This window comes from Lampetra fluviatilis, chromosome 15 (assembly GCF_964198595.1).
Source record: "Lampetra fluviatilis chromosome 15, kcLamFluv1.1, whole genome shotgun sequence".
NCBI lineage: Eukaryota > Metazoa > Chordata > Hyperoartia > Petromyzontiformes > Petromyzontidae > Lampetra > Lampetra fluviatilis.
The window spans coordinates 10,045,110-10,059,108 of NC_136289.1; the positions used below are offsets into that span (position 1 = coordinate 10,045,110).

Here is a 13,999-nt window from a genome sequence, read left to right on the forward strand (position 1 = left end):
GCACTTCAGTCATCATCGCGTAACGTGCTCTCAGTAACCTTACGATACCAGTTCAGTAAGCGCTTAGGCGTTGCTTTGAGCTGATGTTTAAACGATAGTGTTGTTTCGTTGACGAAGTAATTAGTTAGAATCTTTCAAATTTCCCCCCCCCCCCTTTGGGTCGTGGCGCAGATGGACTACGCCGCGCATCGCGATTGGACGAGTCGACGACCAACGGCGTTGGGGGGACAATTTGAATCGGCGTGTGGTGATGGGAGATGGTGCTCGCTCTCTCGCTCCACGTGTGTATATGTGTGTATAAACAGGATATAAGGACATTAATCTAGATACTGTCGAGGAATAACACTGCGGTAAATTGGGACGCGATTCTAGATTTAAGGTCGCGGTTGAGTAGGTTGTAGGGTCACAGTGCGGGGATATAGGGGAACCCGTGCTTCGGTTATTAAGGACGATTATATAGGCACGCCCGTGCGGTTAATGAGAATACATCTTGGGAATAGGACCACGAATGAAATGCAAAGTGTGAAGAATCGCGACATGCCGGTCTCTAGGTCACAGAGGAAGAGACTGAATTCCAGTGCGGGTGAGTGTCTTGTGTGTCGGCATCGTCACACGGTCATATTAATGTAGTTATTACACGTTGAAAGGTTTTTTTTAAACAGGACCCGAAACACGTGTAAAAAAAGTTAATGTGCATTTTGACCACAATGTCCTAAAGAAGTGCATTGATTTTGCATCGTGTAGTTCTTTAGTTCAGAAACTTTTGATGGTTTTTGCATAACGAACGTGCAGTATTACTGTTCTCACACTTGAATTTGTCTTGTTACATTTGACTATGTGTGTGTGTTTTGTTTAATGATCTCTCATCTGTCTCTCGGGGCTCAGTTGTGGGCAGCAGAAAGCAATAGCAGCAAAACTCCACTGTTGTACCGTACTTGTGTGCTCCCACGTATAAATGCTCCCACCCCACCTTCACCAAACCTCTACTGGTGAAGTATGTTTAACACGTAGGCTTTCGCGACCAATATCATCCATAATAGAGATTTTCTGGGTTGGATCACGTAAATATATAAATGTGTCGTTAAACCCGCCACCACCCGACACAACCAACTAGTAAGGGTTGTCAGAAGCGCCTCTACATTAAGGAACGAAACAGACTTCTCCACAAATCTGGCTGTCGCCTGATGAAGCTGGTTGTAATTACTGGCGAAACGTCGTACTCTGATTGTAAATGTTGTGGCTTGGCTGTCCAACACACGGTGCTGTACTCGTATACTATACTACACTATACACTACACACCGGTGTGCTGTACTAGTATACTACACTATACACTACACACTAGTGCTGTACTAGTGACGAATTGGCATGTTCTGTTTACGTGACAACCCTTACTAGTTGGCTGTGTTGGGTGGTGGCGGGTTTTAACAACACATTTATATATTTACGCGATCTAACCCAAAAAACCTCTATGGATGGTGAAGTATGGTCAAACCACAGGCATGGAAAGAGGCCTTCGTCCAATTGTGGATTGACAAAGGGCATGTCTGTGCGTGTGGGTAGTAAACGTTATGGCCGCCCAGAAAAATAAGTCAAATTTAAAAATGCTTTTTTTTAAAACACGCTTCGATTAAATGTACCCTACTCGTAATGGCAGAACTCCAGGAAGTGGCCCCGAGGCTTGTCATAACATAAGGAATCGTGGTGATTTACAGCCAACGTCAGTTGAGCATGGACAATTGGACCCAAGCCGAAAGATAACACGTAAAAAAGAATGTTTAAAATTGTTTTGATAGAATATAGTCTTGTCAACAGTATAACATAAGTATACCAAGTTTGCAGTCGATACCACATTGGGAAGTGGGTTAAAACTTGAGAATACGACAACAACAACAGAGTGAGTTAAATAAAAGCGTGTCAATAAAAACATCTCTCCTGGATTCTCGGGACCGGTTCTCACGAGGTGACCTGCCACACTGGCGATTCCCATCCATGAGAGTCTGGGTTCGTGAGAGAATCTGGAGGAATACCCTGGTGTTGGTGGTATTTGCAACGAGGGTGCGGGTATTACTTCAAAGCTCCACACTGATAGATGCAATAATCCATTGCTGTACTGTACTTCTCTTTCCTGACCAACTCGAAGCCTGGTATTTCCAGGGTGTCTCCCATAAAAGTACTAGCCAGCATGAAACCTGCATAACGTCAGAGATTGAGTGAGGTCTGGGTAACGTTGAGGGCGATTTAATTGCATCTTCTCTACAAACAACGTATTCTCCGGATGTACAAGACTCGCTCTTTCCCCACCTGTATTTTAAATCAATGGTTGGGAGTGCGTCTTATAATCCGGTGGGTGTATGAGAATCTGTATACTCTACGTACTTTATGTATATACTGATAACAGGCACAAGTTTAGTGGTGTGTACAGTGCTGTATTATGATTCGGTCATGGCCATAGAGAAACTCCAGAATCGGAAGCTTTATTTAGACTGGAGGATTCCGATGAGCTATGAAGCTCATGTTTTTTTCACAGATGTCCAGTAGGCAAGGTAAAACGACAACAAACAATACAAACCTAATAGTAGCGTACAATAGACAAAAGGCACTTCGCTATAACTAAATAACTAAATAAACGTACCTCGACCAGTAGAGGGCAATACTGCTCCACGGATGGAATTTATCTGCAGTGCTTTGAGCCCCAGACCCGGGGGGCAATTGCAAATTGTTATCGTGTTGTTAATGAATTTGCGATGGCAGTGTAATTGGAATTCAAATTTCGGCTAACAATGCTGTCGTGATTTCAATTATAATTGATCCCAGGTCTGCTGAGCTACAATTGCTTGCCGAGCTGCGATGTTGACGATGGAATACTTTTAATGTGATGCGTGACTGTGGATCAGCTCTTGTGAAATAACGTTTGGAAACCCAGAAGATGTTGTAAAGCGTGACCTAATATTCCGATTTAAACGCAAAAAGGTCGAGATACTGGTCTAGATTTAGCATTCTTACATGCTGCTGGAAAATGTGGACCTCCAAAGCCAATGATAGGCCAATTTGATTGAGACGTACTTCTATTTATACTGAATGCGGAGACTGAAGGGGGTTCCGTTTATCCATGTTTTCACTATTTCCATGTTATATTCTGCGCACAGCCTGATTCACATGAATACTTTTTAGAAATCGGCACACTTTTTTGTTACACACTTTTGCCGACACGAACGACAAAGTAAACGCTTGCTTTGCAAATTTTCCTAACTATAATTTGATGGGAGTTTAACTTGTTTTTTATTTGCAAAACGAAACGGCACGGTTGAGATTGTGCTCAAAGAACGATTAAGTCAGCCAACGACTGTTGGCTACGCTACCGTGAAACTGCTGCGCTTGCAAATCGCGTGCACACACACACGTCACCGGCCTGAGAAATGTGCACCGCACATGAGCTTCAAGCGAGTTTCAACACGTCGCTTGAATGTCCACAGCGCCAGTGCATCGTTGCCTGCCTGGACTTTCGAAGTTACCTACATTAAACATCTCGCAATTCCTTTTCAACGACCGCTAAAAATGTCCGTTGCCATTTCTCCCACGACTCGCGCAGAGCCTCCGGGGTTGGTGATGGAAGTGAAGCCCAAGATGGGGAGAAGGTATGTCGCTGCTGCCGTAGCAGCTCCCAGGCATGGCAACGAGTCAAGCGGCAACGTCAACTCTTGCCTGGTATGAGACAAACACCTTGTTAGGCATGAGTAATGTGGTTTCTTCCCACCACGGTGTGTAGGCGTGGACCGCTCTTATTACATGGTGCAGAGTATCATCATTTGACACTGATTGTGGTTGTGGATGGTCGTCGGCTGGAATTGTGTGATTGAGAAAGGTGTGGACCGATTTGGCAGCAGTTCCATGAAAGAGCCGTTTGGTTAGTCATCATCGTCATCAACTTTTATGTGTAACCAGGTAAGAGTCTGCTAAGACTAACCATCTGTGATAAAGTATCAATAACAACAGTGTACAATTATGACGTAAATAATACAATAACAATAACCAAATGGTAAAAAAATAAACTTTCAGTTGAACTTCATATTTTCTTAAGATGTGTTTCTTTAACGAGATTTTAAACTTTGATTTCGAAAGCACGAACGTGCAAATTTGCAAGGGCAATATTTCACGTAAAAAAATTGGATGGGATGGTTTAAAACGGTGACAATTGCAAAAAAAATCCATGTATGAGGTGCTTAATCGTAGAAAGAACAGTTTCCAAATGTAGTGTTTACTCTACGTAAATGTTTGAGCACGTCTCCATTTGCAAGCAATAAAATCTGGAAACAAACCAGACCGGCACAAGAACGGTAAGATGCGTAGTTGTCATCTCTACATTCGAAATAATGCTGAGTGTAATTCGGAGATGATGTCACCTAAAGTCACTGTTGTATAAGTCAAAGGGAAACCACCCCCAAACCTTCGTTCTGAAATAATTTCTCAAGAACACCGGTACGGCGTGCAACGTTGCGAGTTGCAGAGTGTGGGGCATTGGGATTGGAGGGGAAGGAAGGAACTTGAGCCATGCACCTGCCCTTGGGCCAATGACTTGAGGGAAATATCCACTTGTTAACCTTCTTTATTTACTTTTCGCAGCCCGATAGAGCGCTGAAGGTTCAAAACATCAACACGGACCTCAAGCAGAGGGAGACGGACAAGGAGGTAAGAAATTAACCCGTAAAAACAAAGTTTTTCACTATAAATCCTTTATATGCGTGGCGGCTAGAGTCCTCTCGTTCTCTGGCTTGAGATGGCTGCCACCTATGGGTCAGATGATTACCTGCCACCATTAAGCAATTGGTAATTTAATATAATTTTTTTTTCCCTAAAATGTTGAAATTTTGGAAAAAAAATTTCGCGAAAATAAATTGTCACGCACAACGAGTCTGTGTGCAAAATGTCAGCTCGATTGGATCACGGGAAGTGGGTTAAAAAACGACCGAAAGATTTGCACGGTCGTAAGCGCACAAGCAAGCAAGCAAGTGAACTTAATATAAAGGATTTAAAAAGTCGTGTGCCCGTCCAGTTCGTTTCACCCTTGCCCCCTCGTGCCAATCGACCGAAAAGTGGATGCCCGGTAACCGCCGCCAACGCCTCTCGTGCCGCCACAGACGCGCCTGCTGGTGAAGCAGTGCGCCGAGACAGAGCGCCGTCTGCACGCCGTGGAGGCGGAGCTGCGCAAGGCGGAGGAGAAGCTGCAAACTGGCGCGCGCGAGCGCAATGCCCTGACGACGTGGGCGATTGCCGCGGAGAAGCGATCTGCCGAGCTCCAGAGCATCAACGACATGCTGCGGGCTAAGGTGAGTGGCACTTAACACCCTCGCACTGAAAGGGTCGACCCCAGTGGTTGGCTTGTGTTATCACCTTAATTTGCAAAACTCCAAGGTGGAGTTTTTGTAGCCTCCTCAACCTGGACATTGAGCTATCACCTTAGGTCAGTTATGCTTGCTTGGCATCACTTTCAGTTGTCTTGCAGCATATAAAACCCCTGCATGTTAACAGGTTTTAAAATAACTTGTCCATTTAACATTCAAACACAGAAACATTTCTCTTGAAGTTCTTGGCCGTGACAAACGCAGGTTGCACTTCAGGGAATGTCCTTCGTCGTTGTGACTGATATCTGCTTGGGAAATTTTCTGCCCATGTTGAGATCACCATCATTGTATGTATCTTAAACTTCTTTTCGCATCGTACGTTGCCAACCGTGTTAATCATCATCATCCGCCATTTTAATCATCATTATCCGCCATGGTCAATCCAGCCCTGGATCAATGCCTCCTCTAGCCGCTTACCATTCCTCACGATCCTGCAACGTAACATTTGGATCGTAAGTCAGAATCTTGAATCGTGTCGGCAGTCTTCTTTCATATGGCTGATGTTGATGCAGAGCAGCGACTACAATTTCACATTCGTGTGGTCAAGCTAGATACGTGTCGGCAGCCTCGAAGCTGATCTGGCAACGATTAGGAAAAACCACCCTTCTATTTTAACTTTGACGTGGTGTCTTATTGCATCACCTGTTTCAACGACTGGCATCGTGGCACTGTTGCTGTGCTTTGTGTGTACTTGACTCCACAGTTCTCGAGAGACAAGCTGAAAAGCGAACTTGGCAAACTATGCTTGGAATTGGCGGAGCTGAAACCAAAGCTGGAGAGCGTACAGCAGGTGACTGTCTGCTTCCTGCGTGCTCGCCGCTTATCGGACCTCGCTCATCGCTATTGCACACATGCAAGTGTAGTGTTAGCTTCCAGTAAGGAAAGCCACAAATATATAACATTTATATACTAATCCCGAAATGAGGGTGTTCATATTATTTTCAAAATATGGCTTATTTTATGGAATGAGTAAATGGTGTGATGCCAACCATCGACACTGAATGCACCATCACCACAAGGGTGGACGCGTAATTTTTATCTGAATTACAGTTCTAATTGGTTGACATGCTTTGCCCCAAGTAAAAGCGACTTAATGATTATACTGATGATTACCCGCATCTCTTAAGTGTCTGAAACGTACGTCTGAAATTGTGGAACTGCCCAATCATTAAAAGATTTACCCCCCATCCCTGACGATTCTATAGATTGTTGCGATTAAGGGCAGCGATTCATTCTCAATATGTTATATATCTCTTGCAGTGAACTTTGCGCTTTTCTTCATGATGGCCTTGCATTATAAGAATGGTGCAAAATATCCAAATGTACCACATTATTACAATTTTGATGAAGGTTTGGCGAGCTGAGGAATTTCATAAATTCGTGCATAATTCCACCCCTACCAGTCGGCTGTTTTGTTGTCGCTTGAGTCCATGCTCACGGCCAACACCAGGTGACGATTATCTGAACCGGTCCTGGGCCTCCCCTAGGTTGCTTCAGCCTCAAATGAATATCTGGTGCAGTGTCTAAAACATCGTCACTAGGGAGACAAAGGTGGCCGTGCATGGTGTTGACCACCCACCCCCTCGTGTGCATTACCGGCCTTCATAGGTATTTGCAAACAGCATTTTCCACAACAGTCTGTTAAGGCTATATGGGGGGGGGGGATCTTTGTCTTTTATGTGTCTTTGTCTCTACAGGAGAAGGAGCAGATGAAATGTGAGTTTGAGGAGCAAGTGAGGACCTTGCAACTGAATCAACAGACATCCCAGACAGTCTTAGAACCCCTGAAAGGTAAGGTGTGTGTATTTCCTCCCGCAGGTTGGTATTGTTATGGATTGCTTTTCATATACATTCACATAGTTATAATGATAATAGTCTAATTTTATATACAAGCTCTTTTGTCAATCCACTACTTAATGCTGTGTTGGTTGAGGGTTTGTTTAACTATACTTCATCACCATACTGGGGCATGACCATTTGGGGTATCGCAGCCACCAATGTTATTCGTTGCCGAGAATTTCACTTGGGTCACCAGGTTCAAATGTGTAAATACTATTTAAATTGAAAAGAGTTGGCAATTTATGATAAAACATGGCACTTTTATAAACCCGTAATTTTTCAACTTAATACAAAGCCTGGAAATATTTTTTTATTTATCAAACAGAGGACCCAAAGGACAACTTAAAATCGGATTTGACGGATCGGCCGTTGGAGGGCGGCGATCCCAGCAGCCACGCGCAGCCGCCTCAAATCCCCGCAGCGCAGAGCGGTGAAAACGCCGATCCTGTCCTCGGGTGTCGGTTGGCGCGACGCGACGGAGAAATCTCCACCCTCCGGGTTCAGGTCCAGCGCCTCGAGAAGAAGCTCCCGTCTCTCTCCAAACGCGGGCCGGGGCGCGGCGCTGTCGCTCGCGAAGTTCCCATGGAGTGCGACGGTCCCGGTGTGCTTGCTGGCGAGGATGCGGCGGCGGCGACGACGACGGAGGAGATGGCGATGCTGCCGCTGGAGGGGCCCGCGCTGGAGCAGCAGCTGTCGGGCTTGATAGAGGAACGGGTGACCATTGAGCAGGGCCTGCGAGCGGTGCTCGCCGACGTTGAGCACCTGCAGCGGGGAGATGGGCGGCTGGAGGAGCTCGTGGAACGCATGGACAGGGACGTGCGGGAGAAGGACGAGGAGATTGAGAAGCTGAAGACCGAGCTGAACGGGTGAGACTTGTGTGGGATTCTGTCTTTCACGTCAGGTTAAAGTGTGCTTTGACAACCATGCCGACTTAAAAGTATGCTCGGCTTTTAATTTCCTACGAGATGAGGTGCATTGATTGGGTTACAGGAGTGTACCCCCTGTCACCATACTCCTTATGTATGTATGTATGTTGAACTTATTCCGCACCATACATAGCCTACCGTGCTCATCCGTGGCGATGGTGGGACAACTTGGCTGATCGGCTTAGTTCTATCATAAATTTTGCGGCTGATTACTTGCGCACCTTTTAAAAATTGCAGCCGCCCCAGAGCCAGAAACCCCCTCTAGAAGCCACACCCAGCTGCACGCTGCTGATGGTGCCGATTAAGTTTTCCCAAACCCCTGGCCATTGTCGCCCATCCAACGGTGCACACATGATGTCAGATATTTTTCCCCCCCGCTTCCCAACACAATTTTTTCGTGCCATTCGTCTAGTTGAGCAATTGAAGCGATATTCGGTGGAGTAATCGATTTTACTTAAATATTCTGATAGCCCAGCTCAAGACTTTTATGGGGTCCTTGTCCACAGCGTGAGGGAGTCCGCGGAGGAGCAGAGGCAGTGCCTGCAGGAGCGAGTGGAGGCGCTGGAGCGGGAGGCGGCCCAAGGGCAGAAGAAAGCGCCCCCAAAGACTCCACGCCGGCGCGTGACGCTGCTCGCAGCCGAAGCCGGGAGCGAGCTCGCCAGGTGAGCTGTGCCTGCCGAGCAGGCGTGACCCGTTGGGCAGGGGAACATTTAATAACATGCATCGCGTTATAATAATGTTCAATATAGTTTATGCATGGGCGACAGGCGGAATTACTACATGGCAGGATCGTGAGAGGTGGCGGCGATGGGGTGATAAGGCCTTCATCCTGCAGTGGATTGACCATGGCTGATAGTGATATAGTGGCCTCCCCCGCGCCATGCGGATCCTGCGGGTTTTCTTTCATCAACGTTGCTTTTAGAGCAGGCCAAAAATCCAAAAATGTCCAAGCAGCAAGCAACAAACAGGACTTATTGAAGGTGTAACAGATAAGAGTTAATACATTTCTTGAATTGAGCAAGGGTTGGTAAAGGCAGAGAGTATAGTGCAGCAATATATATATTTTTGCACTACCCTAGAACAACAACAAACCTGTTTTTTTAAGCACGTTGGCGCTCTGTCCGAGCAATTTATATGATCCAACCTGCTTAGCTTTGAGATCTGGCGCATTCCGGGCAATTTGGTCACAGGCTTAACCAACAAGCACGTCATTAACGAGACTCAAAACAATCACTCGGCTTAGACGCGCGACCGAGATCATCCGTTCGGCGAGCAGCAGCTGGTTTGCGACCATTGACAACAGTCCCGTCGCTCGTGGCCCACCACAGAAACGTGGAGAGCATGGAGAGCAAGATGACGCAGATGGTGGCCGAGATGAGCGCCATTCACCAGGCGTACAAAGAGCAAGTCGGGGAACCGCCTCTGCCCGCGGCTGTCGTCACGAGGGCCCAGTCGGCCAAGCCGCAGGGCTCCTCGAGCGCCACCAAAGACGAGCTCCTGCAAAAAAAGCCACTCCTGCGGAGCGCAGAGTGAGTAATCCGTGCGCCTTCGCCGCACTATTGAGCCTGTTCGCCTGCGACCCGCTGCGACCCCTGTAGGTTGGGTAACTGCCTCTGTTGTCAATCCACTGCTTGACCTAAAGCCTCCCCCCCCACCCCGTTCGTTGGGGGAGTTGTTCAACCATATTTCACCGCACTAGTTGGTAAAGCAGATTTTCAGGTGTCGCTCGGTGTTAATGGTAGCCATGTCCGGGAATTGAACTCTGGTTGCCAGGCTCATAGCGAAGTGTGATAATCAATGTGCCACCATTGCATTGCTTCCTTGCACAACGTGTACAAAGGGAAAATTATTGATTCTTACACGCACGATTCAATACCTATGCCATTTAATGTACAATAGATGCATTGTTGAATGCCCATCTTTTTTATATGGTACAATGATGTCGTGAGAGTGAACTAAAACAGTAAAAATTACTTTAAAGTATTTTTTTCTCATAAACGAAGCTGCAAAAACCCATGTCGGAGAGCCCTGAAAAAGCTCAAAAGCTTCCTATTTCGCTGGATTTTCCTTCATCGATTAATGTATTGCATGAGACTGAACAGAAGCGTTGTGTGCCGTGCTTCCGCTTGCCCTGGCAGGGCTGAGAACAAGGTGTCGTCGGAGGCCATGCAGGAAGAAATTCTAAAGTGGAAGAAGATGTACGACAAGAGCGGATCCCGGGTCTTCAAAGTAAATCGATTTGCTTCACAAGCGATCATGTGGCCGGGGATGAAAGAAGCTCTGCGTGGTGGCACAAACTTCTAATAGAGGGCTTTGAACAACAACAGCGAAAACTATAAAATATTTATATTTTACCAGGTAAGGCCCACTGAGCTATATGGCTTTTTTTCAGAAGCAACCTGGCCACAAAAGACAGCTCGATGAAGTGGTGGCTAATTTGAAAATTTATTGGAGCCAAATACTCTAAATATTATTTTTTATTAAACGGAGGACCCAGAGAAAAATCCTCACGACCACGGGGAGAACATGCAAAATCCAAATATACAGGCGTCAGGGTTGGGATTGAACCGTCTACCTCCTGCATACCAGGCGAGGTATTTAACGTCTCACCACTATGCCGCCCCATGAAATTAAGTGCTGTAGAATCGTGAAACTCTCGAACCGCTGGGCGATGAAGTTGCCAGATGGCAGCACAGAATAGATTTGCGAACCTCGTAGTTTTCAGAGGTTTGATTCGTCGCAACTCGTGTGTGGGTTTTCTCAGGGTACTCCTGCCAGCATGCAGATCACTCAGTTCATGGCCAAATAAGAGGAAATATGGCCCAATATTTCAATGCAAAGCCCTCCTGAAAAAAACAGCGTCTTTAGAATTGGTGAGAATTTCCTGTATAAATAAAGTACATTATCAAACATCAGCTCTGCTGTAGATAGGAGCAATGCTGTCATTGTAAATATGAGAGGTGCATCTCCCAACGCTGCACAATCCACAACGTGTGGAAGCACCAATGTAGTAAGGCGTTTCGGGCAATTTAAAGTGTGTTTTTATATTTGGGAGGAAACTGGAGCATCCAGAGAGAAACCCACATGTGCGAGGGGAAAACACTGTATCCCATGCAGATGGATATCAGTCTGCACTTTACTGTACCGCAATTGTCCCTGGTAAGCCAAGGTATGGCAACTCGATGTCCACATGAAGGGAGTTTCACAGTATTTGTGTGATCCATCAACAACCCTCGCCTCCAGTGCTGGCTCACAGGCATTCACCACCGCCAGGCTAGGTTGTGCTGTGGAGTGAAATGGGGGGGGGGGGGTGCTGTAGAGGCGTTTAGCTGCTCACTGCTTTCATAGTCAACCTTGCCGTGGTACTCCCAAGTGCACTGACATTTATATATCTAAATCAGCTCAAGCCTCCTGCAAATCGCATTACTTTTGTGTGGTCACCCCCACTCTGAATCCCTCCCCTCTCCCGGTCCCCTGCGAAAACAGATGCCGCTCCGTGCAGCTCGCTTCTGCTTGCTCCTTCTCTCCCCCTCTTCCCTCGCCTCTCGTCCCCTGACATCTTGGCCTGGTCATGCCTTCTCCCCTTCCTCGGCGTGCCTTCTTTCACCCTGCTGCTCATCTTGAGTTGTGCACTCTCATTCCTGCGGTGTGTCACGTATAAGAGGTTTTCTTGATCAGAAGGCTGCCCCGATTATATTTGAATGCATTTGTACGAGAACTATTCTGCTAAACAGGTGCTCGTGCACAACAATTTACATCGGTGGCAGTTATCTGAATTGATCCTGGGCCACCCCGAAGTCGACTCCACTTTAAATGAATACCTGTTGCCATGTGTAAAAAATAAAAATTTGCACCGTGGTGCTGGCTAAACCACTCTCTCATCAGACTCTTTATTTAGACTAGGAATCCAATGAGCTAATGAAGCTCATTTTCACAGATGTCAAGTAGGTTCACTGATGCCAAACCAGCCTCCATATGTGATCGCGAACGGTATGTGCCCTGCACATGCCATAACAGTCTGTGTAGGCTATATACAAGGAGTATTTGTCTTTTTTGTGAATTCTCGCAGGTCGCCTCTCCACTGCGAGGACGCCTGTCCAGGCTGCGTCTGACAGATCGGCGCCACCGCAGCTTCTTCCCGACCTTCGTCGACGAGAGCTTGAACGCTGCCGGCAAACGCTCCGCAGCTACTCCCGCCATGTATGGCTTCACCGGGGCTAACCAACTCAACAAGCAGAACATGTTTCTGTAAACAAGGATTAAACGGCCAGCTCGGTGCTCTGACCTCTGAGACACGTGGCCACCTTCTTAACTAATTTGTACAAGTCTGTCTTGTATGAACGTCGGAATAGCAAGCTGTTGTTGGAATGCACATATCGCGCAACGTTTCGTGGGATTTTCTTTTACTTGCATTAAACAACAATATTTTTACGTAACTTCAATTGTGTGCTTGTGGGATTTTTTTTCCCCCAGTTTTAATCTGTATATCAACGCTGCGGGGGCCGGGTTGAGTGGTTGGCATGATAGTACTTTCCTCGAAGGGTTTTTAATTATTGAATGCATGCGTTTTAAGTGGTTAGCTGTTCGGTATCCATTTGGATTATCGTTTGCTCAATATGCACCCACAAAATATGTTACAAGTCCACGTCAGATTCTACAATGAATTTTCTGTAATGACTGATTGCATCATTGATAAATAATACTATAATATGTCCTAATCCACTGCTGGATGAAAGCCTCCCCGTGCTGTGTTTATCACATGGGTTGATTGACCAAACGTCACTTATTAGTCCAGTAGTGCGGATTGGTGCAGTGGGGGGAGGGGGGCCCAGGACCTGTTTAGCTATTATTTGCCACTGATGTTGGCCGTCGCCGTGATTTTGTACTCCGATCGCTGGCTTCACAGTGCAGTGCATTTAACCATGGCGCTAACACCTCACAATTTTCTAAACGATAAGGATAAAATATAATGAAACGTTGTGTCTTATGGTAATGTACGTAATTCGTTTTGTTAAACTGGTGTTGGGTTTCATGACGTCGGAATCGGAAGCTGGTGTTGCTGCGTCGTGTGACAATCGGTGGCATTTTAACTCGCCGTAAAGCAATCTGAACGTTGAACAAATGTTTACGCGTGACGTTTTTTACGTATAAATTTCGATTTAAAGCTTTCGTGACTGCAGAGATTAATCTTCTTGGTTCTTTCGGTAAAGTCACGTATTTCCATTCTACGTGACTTTACCGAAAGAACCAAGAAGAGGTTTTTTACGTACTTTGCATCGCCGCAGACACTTAATATAATGGAAAAGTGTGCATGGCTTTGCTTGTGAGTCGATTTCATTCCTTGCGTGTATGCACGGTGGGGTCACGATGACCCCGACGTCTCTTGTGACCCCTGTGGCTGCCGAATATTTTGCCATGGGGCGTTTAGTCCACTATACTGCATAGGCATTTGCAGTTATGCCGCGTGGCCGGCACTTGTATTTTTCGGATTGTAGCACACGTTTGGCATATATTTCCTGAAGCTCCCAGCACGTTGAATGAAATGTGGGGACAGTGCCAAATAACGCGTGGTACAACTTAAAAAAACACATTTTTAAAACGAGACTATACTTAAAAATATATATTTAAACACCGGAGGGATGTTAACACAACTTGCTTGTTTATTGTGTCGAGGTGGGATCTGGGTTTTGCACTAAGTTTTTGTTTCTTATTACACTTCATTGTAATAAATCTAATTAGCACATTTCGTATGCGTGTGTTCCGTCTTATTTGTTCACTTTGACGTGTCATTGAGTGAAGGATCTGTAGTAAAGGGGAGGCGAAAACCACAGCAG

At 46.2% G+C, this 13,999-nt stretch overlaps 1 protein-coding gene across 2 annotated transcripts; it reads left to right on the top strand.

Annotated features, from left to right (window-relative positions):
- Nucleotides 1–258: 258 nt before the first annotated feature.
- Nucleotides 259–12,424, top strand: LOC144936059 (uncharacterized). 2 transcript variants are annotated; one of them, XM_078862872.1, is made up of 11 exons: nucleotides 259–583; nucleotides 3,591–3,706; nucleotides 4,622–4,687; nucleotides 5,137–5,325; nucleotides 6,104–6,190; nucleotides 7,098–7,191; nucleotides 7,565–8,105; nucleotides 8,672–8,827; nucleotides 9,494–9,694; nucleotides 10,304–10,394; nucleotides 12,235–12,424. In XM_078862872.1, exons 1-11 carry the CDS (start codon nucleotides 478–480, stop codon nucleotides 12,415–12,417), a joined length of 1,830 nt encoding a protein of 609 aa, XP_078718998.1. In that variant the 5' UTR covers nucleotides 259–477; the 3' UTR covers nucleotides 12,418–12,424. The 2 variants fall into 2 exon arrangements, with proteins under 2 accessions (XP_078718998.1, XP_078718999.1); XM_078862873.1 differs by lacking the exon at nucleotides 9,494–9,694.
- Nucleotides 12,425–13,999: the final 1,575 nt, after the last annotated feature.

Bases quoted from the DNA above. Each gene is read 5' to 3' on its own strand.
- LOC144936059 (XM_078862872.1), top strand. From the start codon at position 478: ATGAGAATACATCTTGGGAATAGGACCACGAATGAAATGCAAAGTGTG. The intron at 8,828-9,493 runs GTGAGCTGTGCC...GGCCCACCACAG, and splicing joins GCCGGGAGCGAGCTCGCCAG to AAACGTGGAGAGCATGGAGA. The intron at 9,695-10,303 runs GTGAGTAATCCG...TTGCCCTGGCAG, and splicing joins CCACTCCTGCGGAGCGCAGA to GGCTGAGAACAAGGTGTCGT.